This window comes from Rhinatrema bivittatum, chromosome 4 (genome assembly GCF_901001135.1).
Source record: "Rhinatrema bivittatum chromosome 4, aRhiBiv1.1, whole genome shotgun sequence".
In the NCBI taxonomy this organism is placed as follows: domain Eukaryota; kingdom Metazoa; phylum Chordata; class Amphibia; order Gymnophiona; family Rhinatrematidae; genus Rhinatrema; species Rhinatrema bivittatum.
This window is the reverse complement of record NC_042618.1, coordinates 59,730,803-59,756,943: the sequence shown is the minus strand read 5'-3', so window position 1 is coordinate 59,756,943 and position 26,141 is coordinate 59,730,803. Positions and strand designations below refer to the sequence as shown.

General features: G+C 44.0%; 1 protein-coding gene across 1 annotated transcript in view; it reads left to right on the top strand.

The window, feature by feature from the left end:
- LRRC9 (leucine rich repeat containing 9) overlaps positions 1-26,141 on the top strand; it is a 1,004,248-nt gene that overhangs the window by 327,778 nt on the left and 650,329 nt on the right. Inside the window, 1 exon segment of the mRNA XM_029598189.1 lies at positions 8,873-9,087. Within this exon segment, the coding sequence (XP_029454049.1) occupies positions 8,873-9,087 (215 nt within the window).

The window sequence follows — 26,141 nt, the reverse complement described above, 5'->3', positions numbered from 1 at the left end:
ACATTAAAGGTGGGGATGGAAGGGAAATAGAACCAAGAGCTAAGAGAAACAGATAAGTATGAGAGAAAATATGTGTGAAGCTTGCTGGGCAGACTAGATGGGCCATTTGGTCTTCTTCTGCCGTCATTTCTATGTTTCTATGTTTCTATAGTTGATGCCCGTGGCCATGCCACAAACGGCATAAATGCCCGCCTCCATGCATCGATGCCCTCGACACCTCCGTTTTCCTTCGGTGTCCTTGACGCCCTATTGATTCGACTTCGACTCAGTCGATGCCGGTATCTTTTTCAATAACGGCAATGTTTTTCGATTATTCGATTCCACATCGTTTCAAAGATACCTATGCCACTGCTGTCAGTGCCCGTCACTGTCATCATTCTCCTGGCCAGTCATCGACGATTTTTCATACCCATTTTGATGATATCCTCGAAGCCCCTTAGGTTGCCTTCAATATCGTCAATACCGACATAGCACCGCCACATAATACCCTCGCCTCCTCACATTGCTCCACGCTTTGGGTTCTTTTTTGAGCCCCGTATTAGCTTAAGACACTCCATTGTGTCAGGAGCAGAGCAGGCGTGCTGACAGTTCGTCATCGATCGCCTTCCAGGACGACGAGGGCTTCCATCTCGGCGCTGGGGAAAGACCGGGCCGAGCACCGTGGCACCCATCATCGCCGACATCGTGATCGTCCGCCGCTGACGCCATCCAGCACATCGGTGCCATCCTTCTCCAGGCTGGACAACGCTCGGGCAGAGCGACATCACCACTGCCATCAGCACTGTTCCTACAGTTTTGGCAGTCCTTGGTGATCCAGAACTTCCGGATCCAGGTCCGACAGCTTCTGCATTGGCGTCACGACACATCGAGCCACTGTGACGAGGGAAGGGAACATGAGTTCCGTTAGGGCTCCTCTGTTCCTGGCGTGCCCCACCGTCAAGTGGTGTGGGACTATGGCCATCTGTTACACTTAGCAGTCTAAATGCCACTCACGCCTGGCCTGTCTCCTCTGTACCTGTGCCACCATACCGGGTTTCAGAGCGAGATGGACGTTTACGTCCCCGGCCTTACCCTCGAGGACTCCGGAGACCGTCGGAGTCAACAATCTTCACCGGCTCGTCTTGCGGCGATCCACGTCGGATGGTAAGTACCCGCTTCGGCGGCATTCCCATAGAGTTGTGTTCTCCCATTCGGACCGTGGTTCGAAAAGTTCTGGGTCATGTGCCTTTTAGAACTGTATTAGTGTCACATATCGCTATGTTAGCTATGTTAGCCACAATATCAGGAGAACCCCTCTATCTTCTTGGGATTGCAGCAGGGCTTCTTCTCTTGTCAGTAACAAGTCCCTGTGCCGACCAATGCTCTGACTCTTGGTTCCCTCCCAACCAAGGTCCAGCTGCATTGGCTGATCTGCTAAACATGAGATTCAGCAACCATTGCCCCATGTACAAGTCCACCTTGAGGCCTGGCCACAGGTCTCAGTGTCTCCTTGTACAGCATACAGAAATGCGGGTACCACTTACCGCTCACACACCTGCAGGAGCCTACATGATATCCTCCATTGGGACACCTCCTGGTCTCCCATCTGGTCAGATATCAGAGCGGCCACCCCAGCTTGTACCAAAGTCCCGGTACACTCCCCCAGGCGCTACGAAGTGCAGAGGGGAGAAGGGAGGGGGGTTGGGGAGTTTTAATTGCACTATTCTTTCTTTTAACAGAAAATAGTTACTCTCCGCACATCCTGGACCTAAGAAAATCCAACTTTCTTTAGACGTCACAGGTACAATGGTATCTTTGGTTACCATCACTCCATACTGCAGTAAATACATTATTTTAATGTTTCTATGTGCTTTATGGTGAGTCAACATTACAACCCCAAGCTCTGCCGCTGGCACCAGCTTCGGTAAGTGAACTGTCTCTTGCATCACTGTTGGTGAATGCTGTTTTCTCTGCGGAGTGTAACATCATTCACTTTCCTTGCATAGACTACTGCTAACCACTTTCAGTACATGCAAGGAGCTCTCACTTTTTTCAGGACTCACTATACATTTACTAACTGGGATTACTGTCACTGCCATAAATCCCTTCTGTAACACTTCTGGACACCACAGTCTTAAGACCCTCTTGTCCAGCATGCGCACAGACATTCTGATACATTGTTATATGTCCCTGCGCATATTTTCCATAACCTCAGCCTTTCAACTTTTCATGGTTGGGCTATGGGGTTTCTTCCCACTATGCATTTTTCTCATAATTCAAAACTGCTATGGGTTATATTCAGTGACATTCTATACTCAATGGACCTAAGTGGTTTCATTGCTTTCGTCCCTGATTCTTATCCCAGTTCGAACTAGGACCTAGTCTCCTTCGACTCATGCTCGCAATTCCTTAGGGTTATAAAGTTTCTCCTGAAAGCTGTCAACCCATTATGCATCTATTGCACTCCAGCATAGTTTCTCATAAACTTCCTGGACGTTGCACCCATGAGTTATGCCCTTATGCCTTCCAATACTGCTTTTGCAACAATTCTTTGTGCATACAGACAGACAGCATAGGGACAATGTGCTTTCCAACTCATAAGCACGCATTACCTCTTAGCTGCTCTGCTAGACAGCTGCGCAGCTCTACCCTTGGCCCTTGTTCACTTCATGCGTCCTTGGGCCACATATCTAAGAGATTTAATGAACGCTCTATCAGACCTTCTCCACGTAGGTTCTATCCTCTCGAATGGTCTCAATTACATGTGTACAGGGCAAATCTTTTAACGCTGAGTTTAACTAAACTTTCCTCGGCGTCTGCATCATTCCATACGATGCACAGGTTCTGCTCCCTGCACATGTTTCCTATGCGTTCCCTTAGATGCCTTTTCTTCCATCAAAGGCCTCTTCAATATATCTCTTCTGCTGCCTCTCGTAGCCAGCATTCTTCTAATGTTAAACTGGGATGGGGTTCAGTATTCTTTTCCCCACTCCCTGACTGAGATCAGTATGCTTTCCCATACTTCTCAATCCATCATATCAGTAACCTTTTATTCTCTCACCAGTCAGTCCCAAATCATAGACTTACTGATGTTCTTAGGTTCTGGTAGCGTCACAAAACCTTCTAAACATAAATCTTGCCGTTTAATATGGCAGGCTTTACCTCCTGACGCTAAAAAAAAAAAAAAAAAAAAGAGGTATTACCCCTTTTACTTTTCCACCATTTTTTCTTACTCCCTCGGATTCTGTTCTCCAGACATCCTCCACATAGATACACCGTTCTCTTAGGAGGTGTATCGTTTTGGGAGTTGGGTTCCCGTTTTCGGTAATCCTCTCTGAGTCGGCTTACCATGGATTATCCACTGATCAAGCCGCCTCTATTTCTCTAATCACGGAATGAACATATATATTCTCCTTATAAGTCTCATACATTCTACGTTTGAGCCTTTCCATTCCTCTCTTCCACAGTTTGGCAAGGGAACTTCTTTCCCTCTTAATGTCATTCCTGCCAGCAGGGTCCGTGAGTTATGCACTCTTTCCATACTCACCTGACTCCGTTCCTCTGCCACTGAGTAGTTCTACGCATTCAACTTTTTATCCTTTTCAGGTAGATGTTGTATCTCCTTTCCTCAGGAAATACTCTATTAATTTTTCCTAACCTCTCTCTCTCGCCCTAGGGAGAGACTGGGTTTTCCACATTCCTGGACAGTAATGCTGCGCTTACATTCTATCTACATTGCACTGCATTCCATGTGAATTCCACTTGACTCTTTCCTTCATGCAAGGGTCAAGCTGCTACTTCCAGTGGCCACACAGACCTAATCCTTCTGATTAAGTGGTCTATATTTCCTTTCCTACCAACAAGCAGACATTTCACTACAACACTGTGGGTATCCACATACTGTTGTGTCCGTCTTAGCCTTAACAGCTTCCCTTTGGTTACTGCTGCTTGTACTTTTTTATCAGGTTGCAGCCTGGAGTCCTCTCCATACCTTCGCAGCCTATTATTGCTTACATTTGACTAGCCGGCATGCTCCATGTTTGGCCAGTCCGCCTACTCTTACTTTTTTCAATTCACTACCCAACATCCTTCCACGAACCCATTATGGTGTTGCGGCTGCCCTCCGTTCCCATTTCCACCTCAGTCGTTACGCCTTTGCGCATCTGCGGTGTATCTGGTGCATTCCCGGGCATCCTCAGCTCGGTACTCACCCATTTGTGAGGACTACCATCCTGCTTGTCCTGTGAGAAAGCAAATGTTGCTTACCTGATGTAACAGGTGTTCTCACAGGACAGCAGGATGTTAGTCCTCACGAAACCCGCCCGCCACCCCGCAGAGTTGGGTCTGTATACTTTTATTTTAGTTTCGCTTGCGCTTTTAGCTATAAGACGAGACTGAGGGAGACACCTGTGGCTCACAGGGATAATTGCAGGCTGGGCATGCTCAGTGCACCCAGTGTGCCAGTGTCAGTCAAAGCTTGTTGAAACTTTGACAGAAAAGTTTTCCGTACAGGGCTCCATCCTCGATGTCACCCATTTGTGAGGACTAACATCCTGCTGTCCTGTGAGAACACCTGTTACATCAGGTAAGCAACATTTGCTATATCAGTCATAACATGTTCATAACAATGCTGCTGCATTGTTTAATCCTAAAGGCATAACGAGATATTTGATAAGGCCCATCGCGGGCGTTAAGGCTGTTTTTTCCACTTGTTGCCAGAGCGGATATGTTCAAGATCTATTTTAGAGAATATCTTGGCCCCCTGAAGTCTGTCAAAACTATTCTGAGATTAAAGGCTAGGGATACAATCCTGGATAGTAAGCTTATTCATACCCCTGTAATTGTTGCAGGACAAAAAGATACGGTCCTTTTCCAGTATAAAAAAAAACAAAACAAAAAAAAAAACCTGAGCCAGCCAGGGATTGGCAGGGTCCGGATCATCCCTTCTGAAGGTTCGCTGGTCTTTAGGCTGACTTAGCCTTACTCACTACTGCTAAGAGATAATAAACCTTCCTGGGGGAGGCGCTGATTTAGGTTTCAAGTTGCTAGCGCAGTCAAAAAACAGGCAAGGAAGAAGCACATATGATGCCTGTTTCGAGATTGAATTCGAAAACGCATATTGAGGAGGGAGGCCCAATAACATGTTATAATAGACATACAGCATACTGGAACACCTTCCGAAAGGCAGCTACCGGACAGCCAGATCCCCATCGGATAGTTCCAGGGGGGCCCAGGGTTGGGTAGCCAGGGTAATCCGAGCATCACAGGGCGCAAGGCCTTTCCAATATAAGAAAACGTAGGGTCTTGGAGAGAAGCACCCTATTTCATAGGCCTATTTGCAGTTCGGTCGACGAGATCCCCCAGGAAGGGGTTTGTTGTGTAATGACATGGCCCTGGGGCATAGCAGGAATATGTAGATGTACCACCGATCGTTTTAAGATAAAATTGGGAGTCCACAAAGACCAGGGTCTCAAGATACAGGCTTCTGAGGATCAGCGAGTTAGACAAAGATTACGGGGATGGGGGTGTGGTTTGACCAGGAAGAGTCTTGCGAATCCTCGGTCTGCAGGTTTCCCAGACAGACGGGACAAGGCCGACGGTGTGGACGGATGGCCTTTGTATATGCATAACCCCAGGCGCCGGCGAATACGACTCGCCTATGAAGTTACGTGCTACGACCTAATGGTATAAGCTTGTCTTCCCCGGAAGGAGAAGGTAGGCTGAAGGTAGGCCGAGAGCAGTATGAATGGGTTTAGGACAATTACTTACCTGGACATGCTTACGAGGACTCCTGGCCTCCTGAGTCCGGTATCAAATGCGGCAGTCAGCCCTTCCAGCCAATTCTATGAGAGACTCAAGGGTATCAGGCAAATCACGAGCCAACATTTCGACCTTCAAACGAGGGTCAAGGCCCTCCAAGAAGATAGCAGATAGACATCCTAAGTCCCAAAGTCTTAAATTCAATCACAGAATATGGTATTAATGGTTTGTTACCTTGCTGAAGATGTAACAGGGTAGATCCAGCAATGGCTCGACGAGCGGATTCATCAAATACGGATTTGAAGGTTGTCTGAGGGAAAAAGAGCTGAGTCCACGAAGTTAGCAATACGAGTGCTGGTTCAGTTGAGCAGGTAATGTATAAAAGCGGCAGCCAGATTTTCAGTAGACTTTTGTAGCCCGGTCATTCGATGGAAAAAGAGTAGGGTCCATGGAGTTAGCAATCTGTTGTGTTGAGACATAGTCGTGGACCACTATTGCCCTAGAGGCAACAATTACTCCCAGGGGGAGGGGCCACGAGGGGAACCTCAGCAGTGGGCTAGACCCAGTAGTAAATGGTCACAGGGGAAGACGCTTTATGGTACAACAAGGGTCTACCCGAGGAGTGATACCTCTACAAGAATCGGACTACAGAAGCAGAATGCTTTCCCACTGACTCCAGCAAGACTGAAGGAGACAGATCCGGCGAGCGGGGTAACACAAAATCGAGGAGCGAAAAAGCAGTGGGAGAGAGTTACCCACAGAGTTGGTGACGGTAGGCGAGGGGATAACTTACACAGTAGAAGGCAGGCCGGGGAGAGGGACCTGAGGACCGTGGAGCAAGATACCCAAGAAAGTAGGCCCTCTAGGGGCGAGTACAGTGGAGAAAGCAAACAAGACACACGTGGAGCGGGTGTCCTGCTTGGGTAAAGTTAGACAAAACCCGGAGGGTTGATTGAATGTGTACCCAGAGCACGCTGGAATCAACGAAGTACTCCTAAGGCACGAGGAGGTCTTAGAAGTAGGCGGCTTAGAAGAGGTCAGAATTAGCTGGCAGATAGCGGAAGCTAAGTATCCTGAGTTAGTGGCAGCATCGGATGGGGCTGCCCAAGAAGTTCCTGCCACGATGTGACGCAGGCGCAGCCTTAGTGACTATAGCCAATAAAAGGCCTAATTTTCTTGCAGATGCAATGTGCAAAGGTTTTAGACTGGTCATGGGGTCAGCACATATGCGGAGGTACGATAGGAGAGCACATAGATGACCCTTTGGGCTACACGTTGGTGGTGGTCTCGAAGCATAGCGTGCGTACAACACAGTTATTACAACGGAGATGGCGCCTGAGAGGCCGGAGGGTTGCCACACAGGTAATAATAATAATGATACAGATGGGGGGGGGGGGTAAGGACCCGCGACCCCATGGCTCACACTTATGATGGGCGCGACATAGGTGGGTCGTCAAATTGAGGCGAGAGCCTGCCATGTGTCAAGAACAGTTACGGCCCCTACTACAGCGCCCAAGGGTTCAAGGGTTGCTAGAGGGAGGTAATAATAAAGCACTTGTAGGCTCTTGGATGACCGAGCCATATTTAACATGCTGCACAGGAGGCCATTGGGGCATAGTAAGACATGAAAATGCACAGGCCGCAGCATACTTATGAAGTGGGGGACACGAGGCAAGGGTACACCCTACCTCGTGTTTTGGCGGTTACCCGGGCCGGTTGGGCATATTGAGAGTGGTGCCGGTGACATCACAGGATGGCGTGGTAGCCGATCAGCGCCTTGGGCGGTGCAAAAAGGTGGGGGCGCGGAATGCGCTGATGATTGGGGGCCCCTTGCTGGCGGACAAGGCGGGGGCCCAGGGAGGAAGACTGCCTTGCTTGGTCCCTACGGCGGGCAGCGGTGGAGATATCATACCGGCTCGGGTACCCAGGGAAGTTTTTTTGGATGTATTAAATAAAAGCTGCGGCCTTATTATACCAACAACAGTCCCCTGTGTCGTTCAAGTGTATAAAGTGAATGCTTATGTGTCTAAGGAGAGTAAGAAGCCAGAAGGAAGGGACGATGGACATGTGGGTAAAAGTGGCGGCTGCAAGAGTTATAGGTGACACTCCATGAAGTTAGCATGTGCCACATTTAAAACTAATCGGAGAAAGTTCTTTTTTACTCAACGCACAATTAAACTCTGGAATTTGTTGCCAGAGGATGTGGTTAGTGCAGTTAGTATAGCTGTGTTTAAAAAAGGATTGGATAAGTTCTTGGAGGAGAAGCCCATTACCTGCTATTAATTAAGTTGACTTAGAAAATAGCCACTGCTATTACTAGCAACGGTAATATGGAATAGACTTAGTTTTTGGGTAGTTGCCAGGTTCTTATGGCCTGAATTGGCCACTGTTGGAAACAGGATGCTGGGCTTGATGGACCCTTGGTCTGACCCAGTATGGCATGTTCTTATGTTCTTATGTTTTACTTTCAGAAATTAACGCCTGCCAAAGACTGGCGTTGATTTTGGCCGGCACCAGGAAAGTGTACAGAAAAGCAGAAAAAACTGCTTTGCTGTACACCCTCCGACTTAATATCATAGCGGTATTAAGTCGGAGGCCCCAAAATTTAAAAAAAATTAAAAATTTAAAAAAAAAAAAAAATCTGCCCGCAGGTTGGAAGACGAACGCTCAATTTAGCCGGCGTCCGTTTTCTGAACCTGTGGCTGTCAGTGGGTTCGAGAACCGATGCCGGTAAAATTGAGCGTCAGCTGTGAAACCCGCTGACAGCCGCCGCCTCCTTTTACTGCGGGCTCTAATTTATATACCTGGGCTTTTTGAATCGCGCGCCCAGAATAGTGGCCTGTGCACATGTCGGGAGAGCGGGTGCTCGCCAGCTCTCCCACGAGTTTTTCTATATCGGCCTAATAGTGAATTTTTGTTATGTGTTGATACAAAGTGAGGCTTTTCAAATTTAGTGTGGCTTTTCAAATTTATATTACAGGAGAAATCCTGAATAGGGTTTTAGTTTAAGTAAAAATATTGTTTTGCTGTAAAGTAGTTTTGAAAATTTCAAATTAGTAAATTGTTGTAATGTTCTGTTACACTTTACTAGGTCATGTTTCAGTACTGACATTTCAAATTTTTTTTTTAACAGCTGGAACGAGAATTGTCTGAGCTACAAATGGGAAAAACTCAGAGAAACCCATCTAATTCCAATGGATGTGATCAGAATACTACTGAACCAGTATCTCATAACATTAACAAAAATCTTGAAGATGCAACTGAAAATTCAAGTGTAGAACATCAATTTTGCCATAAACTTAATACTCTGAAGGAAAGGATAAATTTCTGGAACAAACAACTAGATGAGTAGGTTAAGTAAACTGTGAAAATAACTTATGCCAAACTTTACATATTTGAATTCTGTTATACAGCAATTATCAGTTTAACCAGGCTCTTTGTAACACTAATACTGAATACTTACTGCATTAGACAGTATTGAAAAAATAAGCAAATAAGTTATAGGTCATTATGACAGAGTGTACCGACAACTACCTCATTCTACCTTGGGGAGCCTGGCTCAGGTTTTTAACCCAGTGTTCCTTAAGGCAGAATACCCCAAGGAATTCTGGGTAAAGGCAGATTCCTTTCACCCTACCCGGGCCTAGAAAGTTTGGGTAGGCCCAGGTAGCTGGTAGGACCTCTGGTACACCCATACAGAGTATGTTTACTTAACAGTTGTGCCTGACGCAAGGTGAGCTACTATTTTGGTTTCTATAACTGTGAAGCACTGTAAATAAAGTCTTGTTGTGTTCCTGGGCTATTCTCGAGGCCGCAGCAGGCACGAATACGCTATACGTGATGTCAGGGTTTGTTTGTTTTTTTTGCTCAAGCGGGAAGCACAAGTAAAAACCTACAGCCTCCCAGAAAAAATACCCAAAACTCTTTGCAAAGTTTTTCTGATCCTGGGAACTTCTGAATTCAAATTCTGTTACAGCAGGCCAAGTAGTAAGTTAGGGCCAGACAGGCCAGCAGGTGTTTTTGTTTTCTCCTTCTTGTGGGAGTTATCCATTTGGGAGCTGGCCCCAAAGGGAGATAAAATGGAGCAGGTAATCCAGGTCCTGATCACAGGCCAGCAATAGCTGCAGAATAGTCTGCAAACACAAATAGATGAACAGCAGCAGTTACAAGACCAATTAATGCAACAAAGCACAGTCTTAACTCAGCTAGCTGAGGTCCTGCAATCAGCTGTGTCCAGAATGCCTCAGGCACCATCACTTTCGCATATCCTGTTTAAGATGAAGGCAGAAGAGGACTGCCTGCCTGATGGCCTAGCTGGAGACCAGCTGGACAACTTACTTGGCTAATTTTCTCACAAGCAGGAGTCAAGTAGCTTTCCAGGCAGCCAATCCAAATGAGAGAGTTTCCTATGAGGTCGTCAAGGCCGCTATACTACAGTGAGCTGGGTACTCCTCAGAATATTACCAGCAGCAGTTCCAGCGAGTGGACCTACAGCCTGGAGAAAATCCCAGAAACCTCTTTCACCAACTGAAAGATGCTAGTTGGAAGTGGCTCCAGCCAGAAGCAAGGTCGGGATTGGAAGCCCATCAGATGATCCTGGAGCAATTCCTAAATGGCCTAGACCGCCCATGTAAAATTGGGTCTGCCAGCCCACTGGGCTCACCTTGGATTCATCCACAACAATCTCAGGGTGACTGGAATCAAAAGATCCCAGGTGTGGAGACTAGGGTGTGTTTAATCCTTATTAGTTTTAATTGATGGTTGTTATTTGACATGTCTCTTGTTTTTTTTAAATATTTTATTGGTGTTTGGGAACTTTAAAAAAATTTTATATATGAGTTAATTATTGGATATTCTGTTTGTCAGTTGTTTTGAAATATTTTTTTATTAGTATGATTTTACTATAATGGTTGTTATCCCAGGACAAGCAGGATGCTAGTCCTCACATATGGCTGACGTCAGTGATGGAGCCCTAACGCGGGAAAACCTCTGTCAAAGTTTCTAGAAAGCTTTGACTGGCAACCTGAGGCTACTGAGCATGCTCAGCATGCTATGATATTTTCTGCCACAGGGGTCTCACTCCAGTCTTCGTTTTTCCGCGCTGCCATAAGCATCGCGGTTACCGGAGCCCTGTGAGATTCTCTCACAGCTTTGACTAAAAAGTCACTTAAAATTTTCAATTTTCTCCCACATCGGGTCTCATTTTTCAATTGTCACCGGACGGTGACAAAAAATAATATCTCATTTTTCACTTTGGAAACGTTTTCTCAGACAATCTCGTCGACGGCCGTCGATACCAACATGGCCTCCGGTTTCAAGAAATGCCCTTCTTGTAACCGGACCATGTCGGTGACAGATCCGCATCTAGAATGCGTCCTCTGTTTAGGAGAGAAGCATGATATTGTTTCATGCCCTCAATGTCAAGAAATGACCCCAAAGGGTCGAAAACTTCGACGTGAAAAAATGGCTAGTATTTTTCAACTAGTCTCATCACCATCTATGGTGGTGGTTTGTATTTCATGTAAGGGCTCCTCCCAAATATATTTTATATGTTACCTGGTTACTATATTATCTGTTATTTGTAAGGGCTCTGCCCAATGGTTTTTTGTTCTCTGTAAACCGATGCGATGTGCGAACGGTCATCGGTATATAAGAAATGTTAAATAAATAAATAAAATAAATCTACATCGACGAAGTCTACCCCGGTAGGAGGAACTAAGAAGCTGCTCATAAAAAAGAAGCATATCGAAGGATCCGAGGACGCTACTTCACCGACCCCGTCCATGTCATCGACAAGGTCAGTGATTGAGCCAAGAACAAAGCATAAACATCGGCATCATCGACTCGCGGAGTCTCCATCGGTTCCATCCTCGACAGAACCGGCGGCAAAACATCAAAAACCTTCCGATGCGGTGCCGACTTCGGTAGCTACTACACCCTCATCGACATCAGCATCGTTACCAGTGTCCGCTACTCCGGATTTAACTGTTCTAAGCCAAAAGATAGTTATGGACACTCTCCAAAAACAACTTCCGGCACCAGTGCCGATGCTGGTGGTCTCGCCGATTCCGGCGATGGCGCCTATGCCGGCATTACTGCTGATGCTGGTGTTATCGCCGATGCCGACAACATTGTCAATGCCGACGTCATCGCCGATGCCGGCGGCCGTGCCGAGGTTAATGCCAATATCTCCGGTTACCTCAACAGAGATTATCGAGCCTGTGTCATCGACGGCATCGAAGGAAACATCTCTACCGATGCCATTACCGCCCCCGATGTCTACAGCGATGCCGCATCCATCGTTGTCAATGCCTGCCTTTATAGCAAACATTACATCAATGCCAACTTTTTCCATGTCATCTATGTCTATTTTTTCGACTCAGGCATCAACGGTTCCATCGACATCACAGTCAATTCCCATCTATACCACGGCGCCTACCATACCGCTACCTCAAAAATCGAAGTTTAAGTCATCTCTTAAACAAAAATTATCGATGACCCACCAACCCAAGCTTCCAACTTCAAAGGAGAGGCAATTACATGATATCTTAACTAAGAGGTATCAGGATTTACTATCCTCTTTGCCATCTGGTCCAGATGAACTGCAATTTGAGGATTCTTCACAGGATGAACCCATTCCAGGACCCTCTGAAGTCATTCCTCCTCCCAAGGTTACACCTCCACAGCAGATGCCTCAGTATGATACTTGGTCTGACACTGACTCAGATCCTTCCTCGGAGGACTTCATGTCAGACCCATCTCCACTTCCTGCTGCAAAACAATCACCGCTGGAGGATCTTTCTTTTCCACTTTTTGTCCAAGAAATGGCTGATTCCATCCCTTTTCAGATACATGCTGAACAAGATATGAGACAGCAGACCTTGGAGGTTCTCCAGTTTGTGGACCCACCAAAACATACTATGGCCATTCCAGTTCATGACATTCTCCTCCAGCTGCAACAACGGCTCTGGGAACACCCATGTACCATTCCTGCAGTTAATAAGAGGATAGAATCCACATATCTTGTACAACCTACTGCGGGGTATCAAAAACCTCAGCTACCCCACCACTCTGTGGTAGTAGAGTCGGCACAGAAGAGATCCAGAAGAACGAGAATTCATTCCTCTGCTCCACCCAGAAAGGACAATAGATTTCTGGACCAGCTAGGCCGCAAAATCTTCCAGGGGTCAATGCTGTATTCTAATATCTCAGCATACCATTTGTACATGACACAGTACCAGAGGAACCTCTGGAAACAGATGGAGGAGTTTGTCCCTTCACTACCCACTCAGTATCAAGAGGCTGCATCTGCTATTATTAACAAGGGATTAGATGCAGTGAAGCACGAGGTTAGAGCGGCCTATGACAGTTATGACACAGCTTCACGAGTGGCTGCATCTGGCATCGCTGCAAGACGCTGGGCCTGGCTTAAGGCCTCTGATTTACGCCCAGATGTCCAGGACAAACTGGTTGATTTACCCTGCCTTGGTGACAATTTATTTGGGTCTAAAGTGCAGGATGCAGTTTCCCAGTTATGTGACCATACGGAAACATTACGCCAACTTTCCTCATTACCCCACGACTCTGCTACTCATACCACAAGACGACCTCCACGTAGAGAGTCCAGACGTCCTTTCTACAGGCAGCGAAAATACTATTCTCCCGCGTCTAGGCCAAGACAGCCTAGGTCACAGCAGAGACCTCAACAAAGACAGCAAAGGGCAGCAAGGGCACCACCACCTCCACAAACTGGCCCTACTACCGGCTTTTGAAAGTATACCCAGAGAACAAAGCATCACATCAATCCTCACTCAAACATTCCAGTAGGAGGCAGATTATCGAAATTTTACATCAATTGGACAACAATAACATCAGACCAGTGGGTCCTCTCTATCATACACCGAGGATACCAACTCAATTTCGTTTCAATCTCTACAGATTTTCCACCAAACAATTCTCACTTCAACGAAGATCACATTCATCAACTTCAAATAGAATTATCCACCCTTCTGACAACCAGAGCCATCGAAAGAGTGCCCTGGACTCAGCAGGGCAGAGGCTTCTATTCCCGGTATTTCCTCATTCCAAAGAAAACTGGAGGTCTTCGTCCTATCTTAGACCTCAGAAATCTCAACAAATTTCTAAAGAAAGAAAAGTTCAGAATGGTTTCCTTGGGAACCATGCTTCCACTTCTTCAAACAGGGGATTGGCTTTGTTCTCTGGATCTCAAAGATGCTTATACTCACATTCCAATTTTTCCTCCTCATCGCAAGTACCTGCGCTTCATGATAGGCCATCAACATTTCCAGTACATAGTTCTGCCATTTGGCCTGGCCTCTGCCCCCAGAGTGTTGGCAGTAATATCAGCACACTTGCACAAACAAGGTGTTCATGTTTTTCCATATCTAGACGATTGGCTCATCAGAAGTCAGTCTCAAGAAGGAATTCTAACTTCTTTAAATCACACAATTACTCACCTTCACAACATGGGATTTCTCATCAATTACCAAAACTCCCATCTTACTCCATGCCATCTCCTTCAATTCATAGGAGCAGAATTAAATACCATCCTCTCAAAAGCCTTTCTTCCCGAGGATCGAGCAGAAACACTTTCTCGCCTGGCAAACTTGATTTCTTCAAACACCACAGCCACAGCTCGCCAGCTTCTAATCTTATTAGGCCACATGGCCTCCACAGTTCATGTTACTCCTCTGGCAAGGCTAGCCATGCGAATTACTCAATGGACTTTAAAATCTCAATGGATCCAAGCCATTCAACCACTTCATTCTCTAATTCAAATCACACCCAAGCTACGCTCTTCTCTGCTTTGGTGGATAAACACGGACAATTTGCACAAGGGACAAACCTTCCAGCAACCAGTCCCACAAATAACTTTAACTACAGATGCATCCACCTTGGGTTGGGGAGCTCACATAGACAATCTCCACACCCAGGGAACTTGGACAAAACTCGAAGCAACCTTTCAAATCAATTTCCTGGAACTTCGAGCTATACGTTATGCGCTACATGCCTTCAAGGACTGCCTTTCCAACAAGACTGTTCTGATACAAACAGACAACACAGTAGCCATGTGGTACATCAACAAACAGGGAGGTATGGGCTCGTATCTCCTTTGTCAAGAGGCAGCTCAGATTTGGGACTGGGCCCTAGCACACTCAGTGCTTTTACGGGCCACTTATCTAGCAGGAATTCACAATGTACTGGCGGATTGCCTCAGTCATCACTTCCAACGTCACAAGTGGTTTCTGGATCCAGAAGTGGCGACCAAGATCTTTCAACATTGGGGCCAACTCACAGTAGACCTCTATGCATCACAAGTGAATTACAAAGTGGACAATTATTGCTCCCTGTTCAAGCAGAGAAACCGCTTACCCATGGACGCCTTTGCTCGCCACTGGAATTCAGGCCTTCTCTATGCGTATCCCCCGATACCACTAATAACCAAAACTCTAGTGAAGCTACAATAGGACAAAGGGTCCATGATACTCATAGCCCCGTATTGGTCTCGACAGGTATGGTTTCCCATACTTCTAGACCTCTTGATCAAAGATCCAATTCGCCTGGGCACAGCACCCACTCTCATAACTCAGGATCAGGGCAGGTTGCATCATCCCAACGTTCAATCCCTATCCCTCACAGCATGGATGTTGAAAGCTTGAGTCTACAACCTCTCAATCTTTCAACTAATGTCTCTCAAGTGCTTGTAACTTCACGTAAACCCTCCACACGAAAGAACTATCGCGCTAAATGGAAAAGGTTTATCACGTGGTGCACACAAAATAGTATTAACCCTTTTTCCTGCACTACATCATCTCTATTAGACTATCTATGGCATCTCTCAGACTCTGGTCTCCAGACCTCATCTGTAAGAGTACATTTAAGGGCAATCTCAGCTTATCATAATACCGTTGGGGATGCACCAATATCAGTACAACCCCTAGTTAGTAAGTTTATGAGAGGTTTAATTCAACTTAAACCTCCACACCGACCGCCATGGATTCCTGTGATGTTAAATTTCTCACTTGGAAGACTATTTTCTTAATAGCCATCACATCTGCAAGAAGGATTAGTGAGTAACAAGCACTTGTCACATACTCACCCTACAAAAAATTCCTACATGATCGAGTGGTACTCTGTACACATCCAAAATTTCTGCCAAAAGTAGTTACGGAATTCCATTTGAATCAATCTATCGTCTTGCCTACTTTCTTCCCAAGACCACACTCTCATCAAGGAGAAAGGGCTTTACACATCTTGGACTGTAAGCGTGCACTTGCGTACTACTTAGACCGCACCACAGCCCATAGAAAATCCAACCAGCTCTTTGTTTCTTTTGATCCAAACAAGCCTGGAAAAGCAGTGGGCAAGCAAACTCTGTCCAATTGGCTAGCAGATTGCATACAGTTTTGCTATGAAAAAGCAGGCCTTCCTCTCCAAGGGCGAGTAAAGGCACACACAATAAGAGCAATGTCAACCTCAGTAGCACACTACCGTTCAGTGCCAATAGCTGACATATGTAAGGCCGCAACATGGTGTTCCCTTCACACCTTTGCGGCTCACTACTGTCTCGACAAGGAAGGACGACAAGATTCAGCCTATGGACAATCTGTCTTAAAGAATTTGTTTCCAGTATAATCCCAACTCCTTCCACATCCAACTTTTCGTGATCTCAGGCTGCCTCATTTTTCCCAACAATACACCAGTTGTTGTGCCTGTTGCACAAGTTGTAACCTGTTGGTCCAATACAAAAAAGACTCAGCCTGTAGCTTGCTAATCACCCATATGTGAGGACTAGCATCCTGCTTGTCCTGGGATAAAGCAAAATTGCTTACCTTGTAATAGGTGTTATCCCAGGACAGCAGGATGTAGTCCTCACGAAACCCACCTGCCACCCCGCGGAGTTGGGTCCGATACGTTTTATTATTTTATTTTTGGCTAACGCTAATTGCTACAAAACAGACTGAAGGGAGACCCCTGTGGCTGAGAATATCATGGAATGCTGAGCATGCTCAGTGGGCACACTGTGCCAGTCAAACGTTTCTAGAAACTTTGACAGAAGTTTTTCCGTATAGGGCTCCATTACTGATGTCATTCATATGTGAGGACTATATCCTGCTGTCCTGGGATAACACCTATTACAAGGTAAGCAATTTTGCTTTTTATAGGTTGGGTTGTTGCCCTTTGAGTGCTAGCCGTTACTGCTATTTTGGTATGGGAGGTTTTTTATATTGTAAATCATAGTTTTCTGAGGGCAGAGCCCACACAACATCTGTTACAATAGGTCTAATAGATATGAGATACAAGTGTTTCTATTGCAAGCTTTTCTGGTTGGCACCACAGTAGTGCAGGTAAATATAATATACTTATTGTAATGGATATTTTTACCTCAGAAGGCTGTACTTTAAATGTCCTTTTTACATGTAAAATGTGTTATTATAAGTGCATACATGTGTTATTGTGTGTGGAGAGGGTGGGATTGCCTATAGAGGGTGCAAGGTTCTAAGATTCACTTAGAGCACTTAAAACCCTTGTACTAGCCATGGCTGCACTAACTCCATGGTAAAGCATAATTCCATCTGGTGCTGCTTTGGGTCAGTGTCTCTCTCCAATCTCAGCTGCAGCAGGAATGCATGCAGTATCAACCAGTGCTTAATTTTCTTTCTTTTAAGTGCCAGAGGAAACCAATAACATGGATCACTTTTGGTACCCCATCCCCTGCAGAAGGTAGGTAGCGCAGACCTGGAGAACCATAAAAGCAGAAGACTATATAACACACAGTCAATGGGAATACACTGGAGCTGGGAGTAAGGGTGAGTGGCAAAGTGGATGTGAGCTACAGTCGCAGAAAGTAAGCCAGGTAGAAGTGTCTGTGCTTTTGTCTGACGTAGCTGGGTTGAACTCTGAGAGGAGCAGCTGGCTATGGAACCATTGAATCTTCTGGAGAGTTGGAATGGGAAAGGGAGGGGGCTGCTGCATGCTGGAGAAGGGCTGGCAGCAAGCAAGAACTTTTACAAAATGATGCAGAAGTGCTGAAGTGGAGGGCACTCGCTGAGTGAGCACATGAACAGCAGCACAACAACAACAGAAAGTGTGTATATCTGAGATAGTATGTGTCTGCGCCGCTGGCTGATTGGTTAGCAAGAGACTTTAACACCAGGCCAGGAGTCCAAGAATATATATGTAAGAGAGTTAACCAGACTTGGGGGGAAGGGGACCAACCCATTGACTGGATGGAAGAGGGACTTCAGCTCAATTTGTTTACCCCTAGTATGGGGTATGTTGTACTTAGTTGCTTAGGAAATTGCGAATGTCATGGAAAGTGAGCCCTTCTGATTGTGTCGTGATTGACGCAACGTCACAAGCGAACTTGCTAGGCCCATGCCAACAGCAGGTGGAGACATTCAGGCTGGAACTAGGTTGAGCATCACCTATACCAATCCCATTTCCCTTGGGTTGAGCCTTTGGTTTCAGGGCCCAGCAGGAACTAGCCATTGGTCCTGTAAGGAGCAGTTAGACGAAGTCAGGAACATAAGATATGCCATACTGGGTCAGACCAAGGGTACATCAAGCCCAGAATCCTGTGTCCAAAAGTGGCCAGCCATGTCACAAGTACCTGGCAAGTACCCAAACATTAAGGGGTAAATTTTAAGACCTGCGCGTGGGTGTACATGTATGCGCGCTACCCAGCGCACACACATGTATGCCCGATTTTATAACTTGCGTGCACAGAAAAGATAACCAAATTCTGTGGCAAGGACATAAAATTATGATATTCATTGACCTATCCCCGCTAACGCTACAAAAAAGGAAGAGCTTCCAAGGATTAACAGAAGCCCTACTCAGAGAAAATATAAATGGTTGTTTCCTTTTGGGCTTGTTTTCACGTTGGGCTGCATCACATCAAGGGTCAAAACCCACATAGAAGCTGCGCGCATTCTTAAAGCGACTGAGATATCAATTTCTGCATCACCAGAACACCAAGAATCGAATTCAGACTCCATAAAAGACACACCAAGATGGCAAAGAGCAATATCAGGGAGGAGAAGGCTGAGGAGAAATTCGGGGAGCTCCACTTCATCCAGAAAAGCGGAATAATGATTGACTTTCATCCATACTGGAGAGACTACTACCTAAATAACAGGCGGCCAGGTGCAACTCTATCTGGAAGCACCGCAAGTTTTTCTTTCTCTGTATGTTCTTTTTACCTCAAAAGGCTACCGGATGGTTTAAGCAGCAGGACACTTGGCCAGCTGCACCCTCAAAAGGAGGCCAGATAACATACTGAAGTATGAATCTTAATTTGCCTAAGATGGCGACATAGATTTATGCCACATAGCAAATATAGGTCTCAATCCATTTTTGAAAGGTTCTCAGAGGTTTTGAAGTGTTAAAATGTTAAACTGGGATTATTTAATCACCTATGCTGATATTAGATTAAAAGATGGCGGAGGGATGGCAGGGTGTCGCGAGGGGACTCACTTCCACCACCTATTTCACAGGCTATTTGAACAGCCTGTCATGGTATGCAGGGTTGTGAAAAGAGGGAGGGGGGCAATAAGGGAAAATTGGATCGCCCATAGATTGCCTACAAAAGTCCAAAATCTTTGTAAAGTGGGTAAAGAAACGGATAGGAGTGGGGTGGACCATGCGGGAACCTCGGGTGATGACGGTTTACCTCTTTCTTTGTTTTCCTTTTTTAGATTTTTCATATGAAAGCATAGTCATGTAGACAAGTGACAGTAGGAAATCAACATGAGCAAGCTTAAAATAGTATCTATTAATGCGAAAGGCTTAAACTCTTCATAGAAGAGGAGTATGCTATTTAAAGATGCAAAACGTCTCTGTGCAGATATTCTTTTTGTGCAGGAGACACATATACGGAGCAGAGACGGAAGTTTATTACAAGATAACCGTCACTACCCAAAGGTATTTCTCATGCCTAGCAGGGCTTCTAATAGATATGGAGGAGTAGGAATTATGATCGCTAGTCATGTTTGTGCTGACTCGGAAGGAAGGTTTCTGATTTTACAAATGAACACTCCTCAGGGAAAATATATACTGGTAAACGTGTATGGCCCCACTAATAATCAAACCATATTTTACCAAAATCTTCAGCTTCATCTCAGTATGGTCCAGGGGGGATTATTTAATAGTTGCGGGTGTCTTTAATATCACACTGAATCCCCTTCTAGACACTTCGACAGGAAGGAGTTCAGTATCAGCTAAGTAGAGTTAGGGCTTGAAATGCTTTATGGCCCACTTTGGGATTACGGACATATGGCGCTTCATGAATACCAACGCTAGAGATTATACTTTCTATTCAGCTGCACATAATTCTTATTCAAGAACTGATATGTTCTTAATAGACAAATTGCTAATTCCTAAAATCTTAACAGTAGCTATTGATATTATATCTTGGTCAGATCATGCACCAATATTGTGTGAAATAAGTTTACCCCAAGATGATAAAGAAAAATGCTTCTGGTGATGTAATGATTCTTTATTTGAGGATAAATCTATGGTACACAAAATACAGAACATAATCACAGAATATGTGCACTTGAACAATACTGGAGAGGTTTCCCCGATGTCCCTGTGGGAAGGCTTCAAGGCAGTTGTCAGAGGCCATTTGATTGCACAGACCTATAAGAAAAAAATCCATGATCAACAGAGGAATGCACTAGAAGCACACATAAAAGAATTAGAAATGGCACATAAGAAATACAGGAGGCTTAGTGACTTGGAAAAATTATATACAGCTCGCCAGGAATTACAATATCTGAATATCTCGGAAACAGGCCATCAGTTGAACCTGGTAAAACAATGCCACTTTGAAGGCGGCAATAAAGCTGGGAGCCTACTGGCACAAGCACTAAAAAAGCAAAAAATACAGGCCCAAATTCTTAAAATTAAGGATGGGAAAGGGACCCTTCTATATAAGCCTACCCAAATTAGAGATAGGTTTGTCCAATTTTACACAGAATTATATAAAATGGATACCTCCATAACTACGGATGACATAAGGGAGCATTTTAACCACAGTTACTCTCCCCTTACCCCCTTGATAAACAGAAAGACTACTTAAATAAGAAAATAACATTGGAGGAAACTAGTCAGGCAATTAAGGAGCTTAAACCAGGGAAAGCCCCAGACCTAGACGACTTTACAGGGAAATTCTACAAACGTTTTACAAATCAAGTGCACCCTCCTCACCAATGCTTTTAATTCACTGCTCGGGGAATCTTCCCTGGAACCCCACACTAATGCAGCCAGCATAACAGTATTTCTTAAACCGGGCAAAGATGCAACTCAATGTGGCTCATATCATCCAATGTCTTTATTAAATATTGATCTAAAATTACTAGCAAAAATATTGGCTAATAGATTGGGGAATCTTCTGCCCAGCTTGGTCCACGCGGATCAATGTGGTTTCGTCCCTGGACGTATGGCATCGGACAATGTCTGGCTACCCATTGATAGCCATTGATATGGGTAGCCAAAAATAGACAACTGCCATCAGTATTAATGTCTGTAGATGCCGAAAAGGCATTTGACCGAGTACACTGGGCTTTCCTATTCCAGGTCTTGGAGAAATACCAATTAGGGATTCATTTCACCCGATGGCTTCGACAGCTATACACATTACCGGAAGTGACTATTAAAATTAATGGGGGCTATTCATCAAGGTTTACAGTTGGAAGAGGGACCCGATAGAGTTGTCCACTTTCTCCCCTATTATTTGCACTGGTGCTAGAACCCTTTGCCACCAGAATACTTAATAATGAAAGGATTCAAGGGGTAAAAGTAGGAGGTACTCCATATAAAATATCCATGTTTGCTGACAACATATTATTAACATTAAGCTTCCCACTGACTATCTTTCCAGCTTTGATCACAGAATTAAGCTCCTACAGCAATGTTTCGGGCTTTAAAATGAATTTGATAAAACAGAATTATTACCGATTTGTATAACCAATGACATGCAGACGCATCTGCAAGCACAATACTCATTTAAATGGGCACATCATATCATTCGCTACTTGGGTATAAACTTGACTGGCACAGGTACAGACTTATTCCACCGTAACTTTAACCCATTAGCAAAAAACATTACATATGACTTAGAGGTGTGGAATTCTCTGAATCTATCATGGCTGGGAAAAATAGCTGCTGTGAAGATGAACATATTTCCTCGACTATTATACCTGTTCTGAACATTGCCTATAGAAGTCCCTGATTAAGAAAACAAGAGGGTAGGTTGTCTAAAAAAGCCGTTTGGGCAACAATGCAGGTTAGACACCAAAGATAGTCCAAGTATAAACTTTATTTGGATGGAGACATGAATTCGTACAAATGCCCGACTCTAGCCGAGTTTCGCCCCGATTGGGGCTGCCTCAGGGGCTAGAAACAATAAATACATAATATCAATACATGTAAAAATATAAATACACAGTAGGACATACATAAATAAATTAAAAAGCATTTAAAACAAATTACAGACTTAACAAACTTAAAAAATAATAAAGGTACCACTAATAAAAGACACAGATAAAAGAACACACCAATAAGAAATACAAATATGGCTTAAAAGGAATGGGCAACGATTGAATTGAGAATATAGTGTCAAAACTATGGGCCTCATTTTCTAAAGTATCGCAGGCCTGCGATACTTTAGAAGATGAGGGGCGGAGGGCCGAATCAGGGGGCGGGCCTGCGCTAGCCGGCAGCGATCGCACCGTTGCGGTGCGATCACTGCCGGTTTCGCACCGAATAGCGCCACCATAGGAGGTATAGCTATTGGGAGCGAAAGCTGCCGCGAAAAGGCACTTACCTTTTCGTTGTCCGCGGCGTCGGCGCAGAGTTGGCCCCGGTGACGCCCCGACTCCTCCTCTTCCGGGGCCAACCCCACCCCCATCCTGGTATCGCGTGCGAGCGGCGTGGAAAATGAGGCCCTATATTTGTACCTGTGTGAGGTTAATCTCTTTATATATCTCAGAAACCTTTCTCAGAATGAATACACCAAATACTTTAATATTCTGGTGGTCTGCGAATCAATCAACAAACAAAGAAATAATAATTCTGACCAAAACATACAGTGACAAAAAACAATTGGTGAAAAAAATTGTAATCTATTATGTGTAATTTTGTAAATAAAAAATTGTGAAAATCATATATATACACACGGTGCTGTGCCCAGTGTTAAAAATGTAATTACAAACAAAAAGATGTTAAATAACACGAGCCCACCAAATTGTTTACCAACCATAAAATAGAACCTCAGCCATTTAATTCAGTGCTATAAAGCCGATTAAAATACATGATGTTAGATCTCATAAATAAATATTGCCAAAATAAAACAGACTTCCGTGCATAAATAAAGGATTTTAACTGCACAATACATGAGAATCTTATAACTCCATGCTAGTGAATAAAAAAAGTGACTATTATTAGAACGGCTCGGGAATCTTAAAGCTAATATAACTTGCATTGGTATTAATACATTTTTTCTCTTTTGTTTGCTATCATGACATTTTTGTCTTTGAAACTTGTTAGTAATTGCAGAACAGACCAATGTTTTCTAATAATGTTGGTAATCTGGAAAGACGTGTGTGTATAAGTTAATGGACACACTGTTCGATCGTTCAGTGCTTTATCTTTTCTAGTGAGTAAAGTATTCCTATCCATTGTAGATGCTTTTTTAAACCCTGCTTCTATATATCTATGACAATAAGTCACTTCAAAGAAATTTACCGTACTCACAGTTTCTTAGGTTAAAAAGATTATGTGGTAACGATACATTATTTTATTTGCGGTCTGAAGAAATGAAAAGTAGGTTTTCAGAAAAGTCTTATCCACATAGATATGTAGAAGCAGGGTTTAAAAAAGCATCTACAATGGATAGGAATACTTTACTCGCTAGAAAAGATAAAGCACTGAACAATTGAATTTTGTGTCCATTAACTTATACACACATGTCTTTCCAGATTACTAACATTATTAGAAAACATTGGTCTGTTCTGCAATTACTACCAAGTTTCAAAGACAAAAATGTCATGATAGCAAACAAAAAAGAAAAAAATATCATAGAATTGGTTTCTCGATCAGCTTTACCCATCAATAAACCCATTGACAAGCGACCTCCTGGCCATCGCCCATGTGGGAATTGCTCCATCTGCTCTGTTAATATGAAAGCCACTTGCCTACAGATCCTGGGTATAAGCAGAGAATTTAAATTGAAATCGTTTACAAACTGCAAAACAGCCGGGGTAGTGTATTTGGCAGTATGCACCTGCAATAAGGCTTATGTGGGAAAAACTATCAGACAATTCAATAAACGTATCATAGAACACAATAGTATCAAAAGACAAATAGAGTCCAAACCGCTCGTTCAACAAGCAATTTTAATGAATCACACTTTTAATGATTTCAAATTTTGTGTGATCCAAAAGATTACTCCTAATTGGCAAGGCAGAGATTTAGATAGAATGCTATTACAATTAGAGCAGAAATACATTTTTACATTTTACATATGTTCCTATCTCTTCTCTGCTCCAATTTGTACTTATCCCTGTTTTATTGTAACTGTAACTGTTCAGCACCTGTTATTTACTGTTTTATTGTAACTGTAACTGTTCAGCACCTGTTATTTACTTCGTTTACTATACCTTTCATCACACCCTTGTTTATTGTAAACCGGCATGATGTGATACTCTCACGAATGCCGGTATAGAAAAAACTTAAATAAATAAATAAATAAATTTTTTAATTTAAAACATTGGAACCTAATGGGCTTAATTTGGAAATTGACTGTTTTTTTATCATAATTTTAGTTTTTTCTGATAATTTTAGTGTTTTTACAGTATTATTTTTTATTGTTTGGTTTTTTATTTTGAATTCCCAGTATGTATAGTGTCATATACCTATGTTTTTATTTGCTTATGGGTTTTATTACATTCAACATATAGGGGCGGATTTTAAGAGCCCTGCTCGCGTAAATCCGCCCGGATTTACGCGAGCAGGGCCCTGCGCGCCGGTGCACCTATTTTACATAGGCCTACCGGCGCGCGCAGAGCCCCGGGACTCGTGTAAGTCCCGGGGTTCTCCGAGGGGGGCGTGTCGGGGGGCGGTCCCGGTCGTCGCGGCGTTTTCGGGGCGTGTCGGCAGCGTTTTGGGGGCGGGTACGGGGGCGTGGCTACGGCCCGGGGCGGTCCGGGGGCGTGGCCGCGCCCTCTGTACCCGCCCCCAGGTCGCGGCCCGACGCGCAAGAGGCCCGCTGGCGCGCGGGGATTTACGCCTCCCTCCAGGAGGCGTAAATCCCCCGACAAAGGTAAGGTGGGGGCTTAGACAGGGCCGGGTGGGTGGGTTAGGTAGGGGAAGGGAGGGGAAGGTGAGGGGAGGGCAAAAGGAAGTTCCCTCCGAGGCCGCTCCGATTTCGGAGCGGCCTCAGAGGGAACGGGGGTAGGCTGCGCGGCTCGGCGCGCGCCGGTTATACAAAATCGATAGCCTTGCGCGCGCCGATCCAGGTTTTTAGCAGATACGCGCGGCTCCGCGCGTATCTACTAAAATCCAGCGTACTTTTGTTTGCGCCTGGAGCGCAAACAAAAGTAGGCCTATTCGCGGAGTATGAAAATCCGCCCCATAGTGATCTCTATATGATATGCTTATTTATTTATTTTGTTTGTTCTTTTAGGTCATTAATTTATTATTTTGGCATTTATTTTGTCTGGTGTACATTTTGTTTTTATGGTTGGATTCTAGTTTTTAAACAATTTGTTAAGTAATCAACATACAGTGACATCATTGCAAGTATATGCATAGGTATTATTGCCACATTGTGTTGCCTGTTAATTTTAATATTTTACAAATTTTCAAATATAAATTATAACAATTTTGGGTACATATTTTTCATTAAGCCATTATAAAATTTAAAATTTACACAGAGAATATAGGTTTATTGTAGATATTCTCCTTATGTTATATTGTTTTAATACGAACCTAAATCATTTCATAGTTAACATCATTGTATTTTCTTTTTCCATAATTTTTTAACCTAGGTTTTATCACAAATTTTTTTTTAATTGTTTTATCTTTTTGTATACTCCTGGCATAGATTTATTTTTAATATGTTTTTTACCATTTCATACAGTACTGGTATAGATTTATAAGGTATAATAATTTTACATGTGTGAATTGTCCATAATCTTAATTGGTTCATTATGTTCCAAAAATAATATTATGTTGTGTTTAATATTCAATTAAGCAATTTGTATAATTTAATTTTTATGATTGTTAAGTTTCGCTTATGGCTACACATGTAAATTAGTTTAGTATTTCCCTTTGAAGTCAAGATGTTCATATCCATAGTGGTCTCTCAAGTGAAA